At 42.0% G+C, this 18,032-nt stretch overlaps 1 protein-coding gene across 2 annotated transcripts in view; it reads right to left on the reverse strand.

Moving 5' to 3' along the window:
- PDSS1 (decaprenyl diphosphate synthase subunit 1) overlaps nt 1-18,032 on the reverse strand; it is a 299,714-nt gene that overhangs the window by 218,429 nt on the left and 63,253 nt on the right. For both annotated transcript variants that reach the window (XM_078663430.1, XM_078663431.1), the window contains exon 3: nt 9,854-9,986. In XM_078663430.1, the coding sequence (XP_078519556.1) occupies nt 9,854-9,986 (133 nt within the window). The remainder of the gene's footprint in view (nt 1-9,853; nt 9,987-18,032) is intronic.

Below are 18,032 nucleotides of genomic sequence, written 5' to 3' on the forward strand. Positions count from 1 at the left end.
TTTCTTTGGGGTGCCTAATCATGCCATGGTTTAATAGTGCGAGGAAAAATGCTTCTCCCACCACTGTTTGTTTTCACATAAATAAAAGGAAAGCGAATACACAGCCGCGCGACCAACATCCAGTCCAATTGCAGTTGTAGACATTTATCTTGATCGATACAAATACCGAAAACTGTGTCAATCTGCCCTGCATGCTAGTGGCCAGGCCTTAACCAAGCTTATACATTAATACGCTCCCACATCCTAACAAGATGCAATGCATCACTTCAATTTAATGCACCGATAATGTATTATAATGTAATCTGTGCTAATAAAACAGACATGATCCGTATCCTCAGGCAGTCCGCATACATTTACATGGCTCACAGCACCAACCCATTATGCCAACCAGGACATGCCGGATGCTCACATGCTCAGGGAGGGACCAACCAACGACATACAGTTTGCAGAGCGTTGTACAAACATCACTTCTCACACAAATACCTAAAATATTAACAAAAGCACAGACAGGTAAGACACTAACTAGCACAGCAGGCACAAAAGCCATAATGATGTCAACATGATATCATCTATTCTAACAACACAACCAGCCAAATGCTGGACAAGACCTCACCCTAAGGGGAAAGGGAAACAGGAAGTCGCCAAGAATCATTTACTCAGACACACCAGAAACACTGCAAAGATTCACGCAAGCTCTGGCCTAGCCTCAACCACCGACTTATCTCGCCATCAAACCAAAAGGACCCATCTCTAAACACCTTGCAGAGCACAACCATCCCTCCGCAAACAAGAGAACAATAGCTCGCCACTGACCCTAAAATCCCTAGTTAGTAGCCGAACCTTGCCTCTGAATTCTGGAGCATGCTAGCTTATACACAGAAGTTACGCACAAATGCAATTAATATAACATACCACAACAGCACATTACATTTCTGAAAAAAAGGCGACCTGTGTCATTTCCAAACAAATGGCCGCTGCCTGCCTGTCTTTCAGTTCCATATCAACTGTGAGTAACATGTTTTTCGACTTAATAACCTGTGTTAGTGTAAGATATGCTGCGAATTAAGGCACTTCTCTTTATATAAAGCAATGTTGGTCCAGTCAAAAAATATCTGTCAGATAGTTTTACACCTTTTTCTCCGACAAAACAATTTTAACACATTTGCTATTAAAGAAGATCAGCAGTATTTCACAGTGTTCATTTCACTGAAGGATCGATAAGAGACCAGACGCTCCATGCTGCACTGTCAGACGTGACAGTCCATCAACGGCATAACTCTGCATTTTAAATTGATGAAGAGCAACAATAGGTATTTGTTGCCATTGTTGACTGTGGGGAAGAGTCACAATTTATGAGAAGCGAAGCACCTCAAATGGGGAAAGATGCCCCTACCCTAGCTCAACAATGGTATTAAACAGAATATTACACCCTATACTTCTGCATATATGGTTTACGAAGTTTATCATGCACATTTGTTTAAAATAACCAAGATACAGGGAGTTATGTGTGTGCACTAATGTAAAAATCACACTGAAGAGGCCTTTTGACTATTAGGAGAGTCGTTTCTTTGTGTAAAGTCAGTGTTACGTGCAATCTCTGAGGCAGTAGTTAGACAGTACTTTTCTTATGCTAATTTCGCTGCACCTTGGAAATAGAATGGAATTTGGCTTCAATCTGTAGAACTAAATGTGAAAATACGGGTAGCAGTCAAGTTGCTCTAAATAAAATGGGTTAATGGGCCACATATATTCTCTATATCATGGTGCATGTATTTTGTCAATTTGTAATTATGGTTCAAACACACTTTCCACTGAAAAAGCATTTTTCGATCTCGCCTGAGCCAGCGCATGCGCTGTCTCAAGCGAGACATTTAGTAGCGGGTTTTGAAAGTGCTACCCAGACAGAGGCTGCAGGCCACCAGCTTGCTGTTACGCGCACAAGCACGCGCGACGTGCACAGCTGCCATCACCCCTGCTTTCACTTTTGCCTTCGCACTCTGCACCCTTACGGCGCGCCTCGCTCCGCCCCTCCCCCACCACAGACCGTGTCCTCATGATCACTTTCGCTTTTGGGGCCGTGAACCGGATTCCACACTAAGCAATCTCCTTCATGCCGATGCGCTTTGCTGCCAGCCTTTCTGCACCAGCCCGGTTCTCTTTACTCTGAGGATTTATTTGTATGGTCCCGTTCCCTGACCTCTGCTGCCTTTGTTTATGCCCAAGGTTTCACACACCCGACTCCCACTGGTCTGTGTTTCAGACTCTGCCCTTCCCCTCTAACACTCCCTTGCAGCAGGGATGTGGAATTCCTATAGCCCGACGCTCGGGACATATTGTTCGGGGTCAAGGGCAACATGTTTTCATGTGTATTTTGTCCTTGGGACAAGTAGGCCCAACCCCCTGCAGCACAAACCCCTTGGCTGCCAGTTTACAGTACCACATTATGAATCAAGGAAGGGCATTGTCTACAGTTAAGGTAATATGCGTGTCCATGTGTTAACACCATTCAAACTTGTATTTATGGTTCATTAATGCAAGGCCTTTATTATTAGGGTGAGCACTAAAAGTAAATGTAAGCTCGGCCTGCACTACGGACGGTGGTTCCAGTATGAACCTGTACACACGTTTTCAAAGTTTATTTTAGGCTATGTATAACGCTCACAGAATGCTCTCTGAATATTTGCAAATATTTATAGAAGCTTGACAGCAACAGTGATGATTTTTTGCTTTCAAAATAAAATGTTCACAAAAAAACGCAAGTAGGAAAAAACATTTTGCTAAACTACTGTAAGAATTTAGGTACCATATCTTTGCAAAAACATTTAGTAACATGTTTATTTATGCTTGTATTTCCCAAAAATATTCATAATGGAAAATTAGTGTAACCTTTTAAAATACGATTGTGGGAAACAAAAATAAACAAACATTGGCAAAGCCAGTAGGTCTGAAATCGGTGGTCAGGTCTTTGGGTTTGTGAATGCGTGACTTGCTTATGCATGTTTTTTGTAAAACCTTATCGGTGTGGGAGCTGCAGGGCCCTCACCGTTCTAACAAGCATTTTCAAAAGCAAAAATTGTTTTTGGTCTCAAAAAGTAAACATTGCCACAGCAGTTCCAAACTACTTTGTGTGCCAATAAGCTCCTTGTAAAAGAGCAGAATATGGTCACTCACAGTGAAGCCAGCTGATAGCCCGAAAGAAGGAGAGGGAGAGAGACATAATTTTATTAAACACAAAAGATCATGGTTAACTCCAGGCCTAATTAGAGGCCCAATTATTAAAGAAAGTCTCTAAAGTGCATCCATGGTATATAGAAGTGCATATATACAGTTTCCGTGAATTCACAAGAATTTACAGAAGTAGGCCAAGAAATAGTACTCCTAGAAATATCTGTGAACTGCACTTTAGCGTGAGCAAATGTGCATGTGTAGATTTGCTCATGTGAAAATCTGAATATTTTAAGTTCACTTTTCCTCCAACCACTTTTTTCCAAACCCCGGAAGAAGTTTTACATCTGCCACTGTCAGGAGTAAATTTCCAACCTTTCTCAGTATAGGAAAAGATTGGAAAAGAGTTAGCGAAAACCCTTAAAACAGGCAAGTTAGTGGGTTTGCACAGACTCAAAAGGGCATTCCAACCCTTGAACTATTGCTTACCACAACTTTCGGCCCCAGTATGTAGACCTGCAGAAATGTAGCAACATAAGGGAATAGCTAGTATTCAAACCCTACTATGGTACGAGCCCTGGCATAATTAGAGAGGCTTTATCAGAATTCTTACATAATGAGATTGCTGCCGTAACTTGTCATCGTATTACATGGCACAAACGGGACAAGTGGATGTTGTTACAGGACAAGTAGATTTATAAAGCAACCTGCCCCATGGACAAGTAGATATTTTATTACATTCCACACCCCTGTTGCAGAGATCTTTCACTTTTGCTGCCACGCGGCCGTGTCACTTTCACGGCTGCACAGCCAATGCTTGTTTATTCATGTTACCCAGAAAGTCCTGAAGGCTGTATATTGTTTTCAGACATACACAGTCCTCCCATTCACATCCCTTCTTACCGAACACGTATGGTAAAAGGAGCATCAAGCAGTATCATCCATTTCTTTTACCTATCTGTAGACGCCATCTTTTTCGCTGGGTGGTCTTTCTGCATCAGCCCGGTTTCTCTTTACTCCGACGATCCATTCGTACTGTCCCATTCCCTGGACTCTGCTGCCCTTGTTTATGCCTAAGGTTTCACACACCCTACTCCCACTGGTCTGTGTTTCAGACTCTGCCCTTCCCCTCCATCACCCCCTTGCAGAGTAAGTTTTTTGCTTCCTGACTGTGGACTTTGACAGTGCTTTCCACGTTTCCAGACCTGACCCCTCGTGGCTTCAGTGAAAGCTCTGTCGCCGAGTGCCTACTCTGTGCCAGCTTTACCAGGCTCTCTCTTCCTGGAAGCTGAACTTTACTACTGACACGTCTCCTCAACCCTCGCAAAGGTCTGTGAGCCTTGTTCCTAGCACTGAGAACCAGCAGTTGTCACAGCGCGGGGGCACCGTGCCTGGTGTAGTGTTGGGGTACCCGCAGAAGAATGGCATGTAAATTCATGTATGTGCAACTTAAAAGCTTACTGAAAAAGTTTGAAGACGGAAGTTTACCTTTCGGCCGAGCTGCTTTGCGCACTAGGTTTGGCAGTCTACAGCAAAGCATATTACTGACGCATACAACCATCTACGTGATTTTCTTGCCTGGTGTGTATTCTTCCTAGTGCCACCACGTATGCTCGACACAGACAGATCACTCCTCTTCGCACCCGCGATCGATCATTGTCAGTGTATTTTTCTGCTTTGAGATTCAAAATAATAACATGCCTACCGAGCGAGATGATCTGGACCTTAAAACGTCGTATTTGTAGCATTTTCTGTCTTGACCGTGATGAAGTACAATAATAATCTCCTCACGTGAATGTGTACATTGTTGTCTATTTACAAGGACAGATTATTGCTACACATCTCATTCCCTGGGCATTAGTCTCCTCTTTCTCAAAGCATTTACATTTTCCCCGATATTGTCCATCTTCGCATAGTGTCTGGATTTACTGCATATGCTCTTTCCACTGTAGCACGGTTCGCTTTGAGATCGACTTCATGGCGCAGGGCCAGCCACGAGACAGGTCCTACCCCTCCCCATCAACAGACCCCGCGCCTCCCCATTCAGTGGGCGCAACATGCCTGGGCTGTGGTACTCCAAAGCGATTCAGAGTCGTGCTTGAGTAGCAGCAATTCTCCTTAGACTGGAGACACTTCCTACCTCTGCTGCAGCATGGTTACAAGGCAAAATGGAGTAATGCACATACTTGTGGTTGGGAAAGTCACGTTCACTATTCCATCTCCAGTCCACGCAACCTTCCCCCAAATAGTCTAGGAGCCTTATTCACTATTCTAGCTTCTGTTTGCGAATATTTTGGTTTAAGTTTAAAAAAAAACAAGTATTTAACAAAATGGTTAAAAAGTGGTCTTTTTATATTGACCGAAGTGCACAGCCCTTGGAAAAAAAATATGTTTAGGTGCAATCTGGAGCATCATTTTCATGCACTGCATGAAAATGTACTCATGCCTTCATTTCAGTTGTGACACCGTCGGCCCCTCTTAGATTTTAGCCAGCAACTCTTTCCATGTTAGGACTTGTTTAAAGGTGCGCCGGCTCAATGAAGGGAAGTGCACCGCATGTGTGATGCGGTCCTAGCTTCATAAATGCTTCAGCTCCTAGGAATTCTGCATCACAAACCAATGCTGTGCACGAAGGAGTGTTAGAATTCGAACTAGCAAAGTAATCTGAAATGTCCACAAAATCACTCTTTGATAAGTCTATACACTCTTCAACATCGCATTGCTTCATACAGTTTCCAGGAGGAACATATTTCTGGGTGCAAGTCAATAAAGTTTGAAAAGCTCAACCAAGATATATCCGTTTCCCACCACACATTTCTAGTTACAAACAACAATACAATGAGCAGACGTTCCACCACAAAGCCAGAAACCGGCTTAAACCAATTACTAATATCATAAATTGTAAAATACATTTAGAAAGCAAGGTTCTCATGGATCAAGTAACAGGAATAGTTCATCAGTATGCAATACTTATATCGATGAATCTCCGACTGTGAAGAGATTTGATATGTACTCATTACTTTTAAAGGCTTGTGTTGCACATTGCAGGTGCACAGAGAAAGCATCTATCTGGACTCCAAATGCAAGCATTCTCACCCACACCTATAGCTAACCCTCACCAGCCTACCCTGAAGTCTACCTTCCACTTTGTCACCACCATAAAACATTCTTTCATCTGTCTCTCCTAAAGACCCTACAGAATTAAACAAAATGGGCCCTCAAGATGCTCAACAACGAACATACACACAAGAGCTTTGAGATCGACTTCATGGCGCAGGACCAGCCACGAGACAGGTCCTCCCCCTCCACATCAAAAGGCCCCGCACCTCCCCATTTACAAAAGTTAAAGCTATTGGCATTGTAAATGATAATGCCTTTTATTTAGGTTTTAAAAACCAAAATATAAATAAAATGCATTGTCATTTACAATGCCAATAGCTTAAACTCTCGCAAATGCGACACCTTTTGCATTGCATTGCAAATACTTGTTGATTTTCCTGTAACTTTTCACCCTAGAGATGGAACAACAACAGGCTTGGCAAGTTTGCTAAATTTGACATGCCAATAGTCGGGCAGATTAGCGCAGGAGAAAAAGGTTAAGTGGAGGTGAAAAGAAAGGTTACTTTATGGTATTGTTGCCCTTATAGGAAATTTCCCTCGCACCTACAACCAAAAATGGTGAACGGTTTATCACCTAACTTCGCATGAAAGCAGAACTTTACATAGCATCGTTCATCAGTTTGGGGTAATTCCGTTCGGTAGTTCTAAAGGTGCATGCATTTAGGGCTCTGTAGGGGTAGTGAGAGTGCATGTGCGTGTGCGTTAGTGTTAGGAGGGAGGAATTCAGGGAAGGACTAGAGGGGTTGCCCAATCTTAGGTGAATGCACAGGGGAACCCAGGTTATAAAAACTCGAGCAAAAGACCAGGAAAAACACAGAAGGCCGAATGTGATGTGCAATGCAAGCCACAATCACACAAGCTGCCATTTGGGTAGTGGATTAGTCTCCATACTATGAAAAGGATGTAAATAAAAGTAAACGCTTGTTTCGGGCTCACGTTACTGTAGCAGACAGTTCCGTATTTTGCAGGTTCTTCATGGAATAGTACCTCTTGTCCCACTGCCCACACAGGCACTGTGGAATATCAACTGCCTTGCATTATGTCTGTCGACCACTTTTAACTTTGTCACGGAACAAGCACTTACATTTTTTTTCTAGTTTGTCAGCAGCTGAGATAAGTGGCGTTTTATTAGTGAGTTTTGATTCGTTTTGTATGGATTGCTTTGTTCTTATTGCCCCTTACGTTTGTGCTGCACGCTTCCCATTCAGTGATGCCAGGTGATACTTCACACCTAGTAGTGCCCATCCTTATGGCTGGTCTGCTTTGCAGGTAGGGACTGTTGGTGGTATTGATTCGCCAGAGAAGCTAGGCCGAGTGAACATGCATAATGCTTGAGGCATTCCAGGGACTCATTGATCTACTTGTCGAACAGCTACTTGCCATCAAAAGGTACTTCCATATGAGATGCCTAGCTGGCTCCTAAAAAAAAAGTGACAATGCAGTGTGAACGCATTGTGCATGGATCAAGCCACGATGTTTGCAGAACCTGCAGTTCTGAATCTGAAAGTGTCCAAGCAGTCGTTGACTAAATCATTCTTCATATCTTCAGGCCAACTTATCATGGTCAGTTTAGCCAGCAACCACGAAGCCGCCCAAAAGACGCCTGCCATTTTCATGCACACAGCGGCCCAAAAGAAACCTGGCATTTGCACTGCGTAAGGCAAGGCAGACTAAAGCAAAGGCTTTTTGGTCCCAGAACCCAGTCTCTTAGATTCTCAGTCCGGATGACGGGTCAGAAAGGCTTTCGAGTTCAGTTTCCCTGAGGAAGCTAGTACCACAAGGCCCGCTTGGAGAGGTTAGTTAAGAGAAAAAATGTGGGTCACAGGGACAACCTGTGTGTAGACTGCCTTTTCAGATAACTCCAGGCCCAAGAAGTCTGTATGGATTCCACCAATGCTTCAGTGAAAGGTAGAGAGTGAAAAGTTGCAATACTTATGTCAAAATGTTAAACTTGGCTTAAGTAGTGGGCAAAGTCAACTTAAGTGCTTCTACTGCTTTTCGCACCACTATGACAGATGAACACGTGTCCTCCACAGCAGAGCCAGAGGGGTAAAGGCTGGCACTTCAGGAGATGTAGCCAGACCATTTCGGTAATGCAAGTCCAAGAATGACCACAGCCTAAGAGCTTCAAAGGTCAGAGTGTGAGGGCAGTATGTTTTGGGGTAGTCAGCACTTTCAAAGCCATAGACTTCATCGGATGTGACGCAAAGGTCATTCTGTGGAGGCATGAACTCCGGGTCGGAACTGCCAGAATCGCCAAACCCACAGGATCAGGCTCATCCTGGGGAGATGCCCCTCTGAAGAGGTTCGGCATGGCCAGCTGGAAAGCCTGTGTCTGTGCTGGGCCAACTGATGGGAGTCGGAACCTCTGGCTTTGTTTTTTTTTCTTTCAAAAACTTCGGAATCACCTCAGGCTCAGAACAACAGAAAGAATCTCGAAACCATCTTGAAACAGGACTATTTTCTCGAGGAAGAATAGGACTTCTCCTTTTTAAGGCACATTTTTTGTGGGAAGAACTTACCAGAGCTTGTTTCCTTTTGGGGCACTAACCACCTCAACTCAACTGCTTTGGCACGTCCCTGCGGGCCTTGGTCAAAAAATAGCTTGGCGTCCTACTTCTTGGTGACCTTAAAATGCATCAATGAATGGGAGTCCCAGGTCACGGAGTTATGCTTGAAGCAAAGACATTGCCTACATATAGCTTGTGGGTCGGACAAAGATATCTTCTTTTGATATCTGACACATGATTTGAACTCTACAGTTTTTAGAGGAGACACTGGAACAAGCCACTGTGGAAAAGCTAAGGAAAGTTGTAGATGAAGTAACAAGCTGAACTCCTGAATCATGCCCAATAGGCGTAGAAAAAGACAAACTAACACAGCACAGCAACTGAACAACTGGTGACTTATGTACTCTAATGTACTCGAAGGTCATCAAATCTTGTGAGGGCGGAGTTGTTGAAGTCAATCGGCACCATCTGCGACACCAGGGAACTATTGTTGGGGAAAAAGTATCCAGATACAGTCTGGCATTTGAGGTTATTCATTTTAAACAAAATCACAGCTGGCTTCAGGAAAGATATCAGCACAAAATGCCACAAGCCATTTATCTATCAATTACCTGCTGCAGACGGCAAATGAAAATCAGATGGGAGACAGTGATCAAACCGGGTACAGCACAGGAGTTGAAATATCCTGAGAGTGTGGTAACACACAGGTATACAAGCTTAGCTCAGTGACTGTGCCACTTGAATGCACCCAATTCTTTATCTTATAGTCATACACTGGTGATGTATACTGCTGCCTGCTTTTACAATGAAATAACTTCACTTTCAATCACAAAACAGCCTCCTAGTGAAATTCATCATAACTTTATCAACTAAAAATAAGATAAACAGCACGAGAATGTAAACATTGAACTCAAATGACGTTTTAATGTACGGCGCCTTTAGGGAATAAGCAGAAATAGCAGGTAATAGATGGTTTCAAAAGTAGCAGCATCCTATAACCTGTAAACGTTACATCAGTATTCAAAGATGAGATTTCCAATGTGTTTAAAACAACTCACCTTTTTGATATCCTCATACAAATTCATTAAGTCTCTGCGTCCAAGCTTGAAAGGGTCCGTATACGTTTCTTCACTGTGCGTTTTACTATAGCAGCAAGCTCTTCTTGTTGAGTGGTGCCACCTCACTGGAGTACTGTCAAACACACACGATTATAAGGTTTAGACTTATAAAAGCAGAAGAAGTTAAAGCTAGAAAAACACGCTATAACACCAATAAATACATAATGCACACGTTCATCTTTCTTTTTGTTGTTGTTGCTCAAAGCAAACAGAATATGACTTTGGATTTGATGACTCAGGAACAGTGGCACAATGTTCAAAGCTTAAACCAGACACGAGGTTGTCTGCATGAAGAACGCTGAAAAGTATTCTGCTAATATTTTCTGTCAGCTGATAGCATTGACACAAAACACACAAACCTAATACCACAAAGCCTCATTGTCAAAGGGTTTTTGCAATTTCTTTTTACTTCGAATGACCCTATGGTATGAGCTTGATCAGAGTTAATATCTTAAGATCTTTTGCATTTCCCCAATTATTTTTTTCTTACGAAATCTGGAGTTAAGGCTGTTTTTACAGTTCACTACCGATTCCACAAATGTAGAATACGTCCCCAGTTAGTTTAAATTGTAAAGGTTCATGTGCACGATAAACTCCAGTCTGAGAGGATGATCTTCAAACCAGGGAAAGCGGGTGCAAAACCAGTTTGGCACCGCGAGGCCATACCAGAATATGAATTACAAAAGGGGGTGGTGATGGACGGAGCATCTGAACCAATCAAACACTCATACCCAGTCAAAAGATCTGGGTTTAATCCATCACCGTTCTTTAGCCCACTCTGCCACCCCAGTTTAGACATGGCTATATGCAAATCAGTCTGACCCTGTGCCTCATGGGAACAGTCCAGCCCAAACTGCCAAGCCATGCCTTCCCTGGACCGGAAACAAGCTTCCGAGGACCGGTTTCTGGCATTACAGCCGTCTTCGGCACGGCTTGCTTGAATCCAGTGGCAAAGTGAGGAAGGGACTCACGTCTGAGCATACCCTGCCACACTTATGGCAGCCAAAAGCGGTACAAAAGGGGGTGGTGATGGACGGAGCATCTGAACCAATCAAACACTCACACCCAGTCAAAAGATCTGGGTTTAATCCATCACCGTTCTTTAGCCCACTCTGCCACCCCAGTTAGTTTTAGCATGATAGATCTTTTTAATGGGGATTAAAGGTTTTGCTCCCAGCCTATTGGAGAATGATTTGAACGCCTTTAGACTCCTGTCCATACCCTTCGCTCTTCCCTTGACCAGCTTAGACCATGGTTGATTTTTATCAAAAAGTACACCTAAGTAGGAAAATGACTCAACCACTTCAATTTTCCCTGAATCCATGTCACGTTTCCCTGACCCTGCGACAATTACAAAACATTTCAACTTATTGACTTTTCAATACAGTGAATAAATAAAAGCTGCATAAGCTGATATGAGGCCTTGAAGCCCCATCCCCGTTCAGGCCATCAGGACTGCGTCAACGGCATAAGCCAAAATTGGTAGCCTATGGTGATTATTGACACTGGAATGTCCAAGGCTTCACCCTCAAGCTCTTTTCCTTCAACGTTCGTATAAATGGAAAATAGGAACGGTGCGAGGACGCAGCCTTGGCTTACCCCCCATAAGATCTTGAAGGGATGGTTGCACTCCCTGTTTTTCCCATACTGGAAAACCGTGGAGGAATCACAATACAATTGGCGGATAAAGTCAATTATAGCCTGATCAATACCCATCTCCTCCAGAAACCGGTCCTAGGAAGCTTGTGTCCGGTCCAGGGAAGGCATGGCTTGGTAGTTCGGGCTGGACTGTTCCCATGAGGCACAGGGTCAGACTGGTTTGCATATAGCCATGTCTGAACTGGGGTGGCAGAGTGGGCTAAAGAACGGTGATGGACCAAACCCAGATCTTTTGACTGGATGTGAGTATTTGATTGGTTCAGATGCTCCATCCATCACCACCCCCTTTTGTACCGCTTTGGCCGCCATAAGTGTGGCAGGGTATGCTCAGACGTGAGTCCCTTGCTCACTTTGCCACTGGATTCAAGCAAGCCGGGCTGAAGACGGCTGGAATGCCAGAAACCGGTCCTCGGAAGCTTGTTTCCGGTCCAGGAAGGCATGGCTTGGCAGTTCGGGCTGGACTGTTCCCATGAGGCACAGGGTCAGACTGATTTGCATATAGCCATGTCTGAACTGGGGTGGCAGAGTGGGCTAAAGAACGGTGATGGATCAAACCCAGATCTTTTGACTGGATGTGAGTGTTTAATTGGTTCAGAATATGAGGCATATACATGGATGCAGACTACAGAACAAAAGGCCACAAATCATACATATAGATAAGACAATAGTAATTTGTCTCCTGATGACTAGAAATGTTATAATTGATAAATGTATAAAACTATCACTGGGCATCAGACTGCAAGGGGCAGCCTATTCATACCATTGATGAAACATTGATCATTACCCAGTGCTTAATTTGTGAAAGAGAGCACCGGTGCCCGAAGCTCTGCTCAGATGCCAGCTGCCTGTGCAATTAAACGTCGGAGCACTGAATACCAAGACCGACAGTCTTTGTTCCTGCCTTCTGTATGCGACTGGTTTGCAGTCTTTTAATTCATCTGTCTTCCTGAACAGTATTCCCTCTATTGCACACAGTAAATATCTGATACGGGAAACATAAGTGTCGGTCCCTGAAAATGGGTGCCGTGCCCCCCTCACCGTAGGCAACCACCAGCTCAAAATAAGCACAGTATGTATCACTGCTGAACGTTGTATTTAAAAGCGAAATAAACCAACGAACTAGCAGAACGAAGGAAGTAAAGCACTATCATTTTGGTCTTTTGGGATTTAAAAAAAAAAAATCAGTAACTCTTCTGGTAGATTTTTTTTTCCCGATTTACGCTGGAAGATCAGGGCAAGCAGAATTTTTTTTAAAAATAGTCAGTCTTTGGAACCGGACACCAGCTTGTGATAGCTACTGGGAGATACATTTCCTAATTACTGTTTAAAGATATCCTTGTGCCACAGTGCCTCTGATTTACAGCTTTTGTGTGTCTTCTCTTGAATACACTTAAGATTTGCGGTTCATAAGTATCTTTCTTGCCACAGCAAACCTGGTGCGTAACATCTGTGTATCATACCTAAACAAATAAAAGACTTGAAGTCCCGTTGGGACGAAACGTGCGGAGTACTAGATGACACCGACAGGCGATACTCCACAGTAAGGTCTGTGGTGTATCATCAGTCCGCAATTGGCGGGAAAAGAGCCCTTTGATACTCTGAGCTGACCGCGGGCCCATTGTCCTCGAACCAGACAGACAAACGCTGTTCTGCTCCGATGCAGTCTATGTGCAGGCTGTAGAATATTCTGATAGCTACAAATGCACGCAGCTACAGACACGCAAATCTTATTCGCCCAGCAGCAATTCTTTATTCTTTCTTTTTTTCTTTTTCACCGGTTTTCAGGCCTCCCCATAATTACGGATTTAAACAATCAGGCTTTTATCTTCTCACGAGACGGAGCAGCTGCCCCTCGTGCCACCATCCGCCTGTTACCACAATACAGGCAAGAACACGGCTACCTCATGGCAGTCCTTCACTGTGGTGCTTTATCACTACCTCCTTACAAGTAGATCCCCCTCGTATGTTTTCAGGTCACGGTAACACAGCCCGTCAACTGATCCATATTGGTCAACCCACAGAACGAGGAGCCTGCACTTCGAGTGTATACATACCCTCTGGGTAAGCCTGTCTACTGTTACCAGTTTTCAACAGCCACTGGCGTTTGCGGTGATGGAGCGAGATAGAAAACAAAATTTTGTTTAAACTCGCAAAGTCACATTTCCATAACATGAATAAAATTATTAATAATTTGTGATATGTCGTGCTAATACAACCTAGATTAAACTTTACACGTGGGGGGACTAACATGTGTGCTCATAAACGTGCATATTTGTTGCATCTTTTTGTTCGTGCAAAATAATAAAATAAAATATTGTTTTCGTTTTTGTCATTACTAACTGCTGCAAACTTAAATAAGCATGTGCTTGTTTTGCTTTTCCTAGTCTGTGTAATGTCATTTCTACTATTCTAGGTGCATATGGGTCTCATTGATAAACGGAGACTGGTAAATATAAACGCTGCTTTATTTGTTTGCAATGGCTAGGTAACATTTTGATTAATAGGGTGGGTTAATTAATTAGTAAACCATGGGGTGGATACAGAAAATACTTTATTTCTTACATTAATACTTTTCTTGTGTTTGTTTTATACTAGAAATCATAAGTTGCCTGCTTTTGAGGCCTAGCTATTTGAGCCGCAAAATAAAAGCTGATCTGTAATTCTGCAGAAAGTCACTAGACGCCCATTCTGAATTAAAACGTTTATTGAAGCTGCATTCACAAAGCAAAAACTGATGAGCTAACATCATTCTGTCGGACATGGCCAAGGTCGAAAGTGAACTTTTTGTCAGTCCTTAACTTGGCATCCGCGGAAGTTGCACTGAAAGAATATGGAAGCTGCGAGGATGACTTAATACAAAGTTGCAATCGAAGGAAGCCTCTGGCTTCACGTGGAAGAAACAATGGTCTTTGTAAGACATGATTTTGTGGAACTTTTTAAGAATCGGGTGACATGTCACTTGTCACTCTCAACCAATGGGACGTCGTAGATTTCTGAAAACTTTCCTTTGCTAGTTTAGTTAGCGTAGAAAGGTATAAAAAGTCATGCCCTTAGGGTTGGGCTGGCTGCTGCTTTCTGACTTTCCGATGAGGGTGATGTGCTGCTGGACTTTGCGTGGAGCACGTAAGAATCCTCAAAGATCTTTACTTTATTTTCTATCTATTTAGCTCAGTTAGGGAAATAAGTTTTAGAAATGCTAAACTTTATATAATTTCCTTAAAATTGATTCAATTGCTTAAATTGTATTTTTCTCATATTTCTTACCATCATGCTTGCTTTATTGCAAATAAATTTCATTTATAAAACTTTCAACTTACATACCATAATTTAGAAAATAAAATCTTACTTTTGACAAACAAGCTGGTCTTGGTTATTCAGAAGTATAGGTTACCTTTAGCTAGATCACGTCACCTATGGTGGTCGTTTAAATGGTTGGGTTTATCCTAATGATAATATTCTTTCTGCAAATGTATAAATATGTATATATTGTGTAGATAATGTGTATATAGATTTATTCTGACCACCTGATTCAGTAGGCCCAAAATATATCAGGTTCATAAATGGGTCCATGTTTAGTATAGAATTTTGTTTATAGGTTATGAAGTTGAGTAGCATAGTTTATGATATATTTTCTATAGCCCGCTGGATCAATTATCTGGTAGCAGAAATTGATGGTTGCTAAGAGGTAACCAAGGTAATATGTTGGTTGCTAAGGGTTACGTCATGGTATGGAAATAGGATCGATGTTTTAACACTTGTTAAGTTCGTTTTTCGTGCCTATCTGTAAGCTATACCGGTATAGATTGTGTGACGAGAAATTAGTCACGCAAGCCATCTGTTCAGTTTGTAGTGATATCGCCGAGTATCACAAGAGGTATCGCCGTGTACCATAGTGTTGTCGCCGAGCAGCACAGTGTTAGGGCTAGGTCTGAATCTTGTATAGTGAGGGTTTTCTAAGAAATCAAAGCAGCATGAGAATAGGGACAAAGCGCCTTCCATAAAACTCACTGTGATGAGAGTATTAGTTATATCCGAGCTTGAGTGAAGGGTAAAATTAACGTCGGTGCATGATTATCTATAAACAGGTTAGAGTCCTGTACGGGTACATGTTTCATATCTATAAACAGGTGAGAGCCCTGTACGGATAACGTCGTTATTTTGCTAACGGTGCATGAATTCTATAAACAGGTGAGAGTCCTGTACGGATTTCATGTGTGTTTGAATTTAGGGAATTTTCCGTGTAAAAGTGCGAGTTTGAATTGTATTTTATGTTCAAGTGGAACTCTTAGAACTTTCACTTCGCGGTGGGTTCAGAGCAAAGCGAGTTCATAATTATACGTGCTAGAAGGGTGGGGTAAGGTTACTCTACTGACAATTGAATATTATCCTTAGTGTGAATAGCGCCGTCTATTCCGAAGTGTGGATACTTGAATGTGTGTAAAACTATCCTAATTAGTGAAGCGAACAGATGTTGTCTTTATAGTCATTGTTAAGAATTAATTTACACTGAAAAGTGTCCTTAAAATGGCGCTGTGAAAAGATTTTGTGAAGGAGGGGTAAGCGCCAGGAGTGAGAAGCGAGAAACCGCAGCTGCTGTGTACGTCACAGAGCCGCGCTGGGATTGGGTGACCTACGTCACGAGCTGTATTCTGATTGGCTCCTGAGTCTCTGACGGCCTGTGAGCTGATTGGTCGTTCGGAAATTCTCCAAATTTATTGGTCGAGCTGAAAAGTGACGCAGCTCAACTGCCATTGGCTTGTTGGTGTGTTTCGCGCACGGATTGGTTGTTTTGCGGAACATCCCGGAAATATTTTACGAACGATTTTGTGAATTAAATTTAACTCTTAAAAATGAGTTATCATTTTAAATATGCTGAGAAAAAGACAACATTATTTCAGAAATTTAAGAATTTATTTTCACCTGACAAGAAAATCGAAACGCGAGGTGGTAAATTACTTCATAAGTATAAAACACCTGCAGCGTACATGGAAGGTGAATATGGATATCATACTGTCTTATGGTTCGACAGTTGGAAACGTTATACTAAAAACGATGGTGTTTTGGCTTGGCCTGATGATGGTTCATTTAATGTAAGAGTTTTAAGAAACTTACGAGAAAAAATGAATGCTCTTGTCCCAAAACCGAGACCAACTCAATTTGAAGCTTTAGTTGAGTGGGAAGATGAGATGTATCAGTTACAAAGAGAAGCTAGTGGAATTAAAAGACCTTCTAAAAATCCATCATGGAAAAGAGAAACTCATGAAGATAGATTGCGAATGTGGAGACAGGGTAACATGAGTGAAGGATTGTATTTAATTCATGAAATGGTAATGGGTTCTCCTACAGGGAAATCTATGGAAAGTGAATCTGAGGATGCAATTATGGAAGAAATATATACAACTGCTAGAAATAAACAGCCTAATCAGCCTTTGAGACCTCCTAGATCATGGTCTACTCCGGTGGTTTCTACTGAAACTTCACCGAGTGCACCTCCAATTAGTGAAGCTCCTAAACTTTATCCAAATAATTGTGAAATCACTGAAACTCCTAGAAGACCAGAATTCGAGAATGCTCGAAATGAGGGCAGACATTTTTCAATGACTCCAAGAGCAAGGGAACCTCCAAAAGATTATGCAAGAGAGACAAGAAATGTTGAGGATGTTGATTATAATGAATATTTAAGGTCTAAAGAAGAATTAATTAAAAGAATGACAAAAAGCATAGAAGCTGTCACAGTTCCAGTAACAATAGGTCCTGTTCAGCCTGTATTTGATCAAAGAGATACAAACAAAAATGGATTAACTATTCCTTTAAATACAGAAATTCAAAAACCTACTGAAAAATTTTATTCAGACTTGACTGAATTAAACACTTCTAGATCGAGAATGCCTGATTTAACCTTTAATGAGGATTTATCTCCAAAAACACCAATGGGTGCTATGTCAGATGTAGGAAGTCCTGAAGTCAGGGTAACCACACCAAAACTTGATGTGGCCAAATTAAAAGCGAATATAGAAGAATTAATAATTGGAACAATTGGCCCAGATAGTTTAAATTACTATCGAGATGATGAACTACTATTCATTTGCAAAAGTATTCAGTGGAAAACGAAAAATAAATATGATCAATTAGAGGATCTAGCTGCAGAACTTGAAATCGATGTAAGTAAACAAAAGAATTTTGCAAAGCATTACAGATTAGATTTTTCAGAAAGTGACATTGAGAGTTTGAACTCAATGGGAAGAATAGTTCACATTAAAGATTTGATTGTCTATATCAAAAAGCTAGGAGAACTGAACAAATGGAGAGTGAAATGGACCAAAAGAAAGGAAGATGAAAGATTGGAAAAATTGTCAAAACAATTTCCAATGAGAGAAGTTGCAGGTGGAGGATATGTTCATGTCCCATGGTCGAGACAAGACATTCTGTTATTCACAAATGACTTTCCAAAATTAAGAGA

Source organism: Lissotriton helveticus, chromosome 10, assembly GCF_964261635.1.
Source record: "Lissotriton helveticus chromosome 10, aLisHel1.1, whole genome shotgun sequence".
NCBI classification, from domain to species: domain Eukaryota; kingdom Metazoa; phylum Chordata; class Amphibia; order Caudata; family Salamandridae; genus Lissotriton; species Lissotriton helveticus.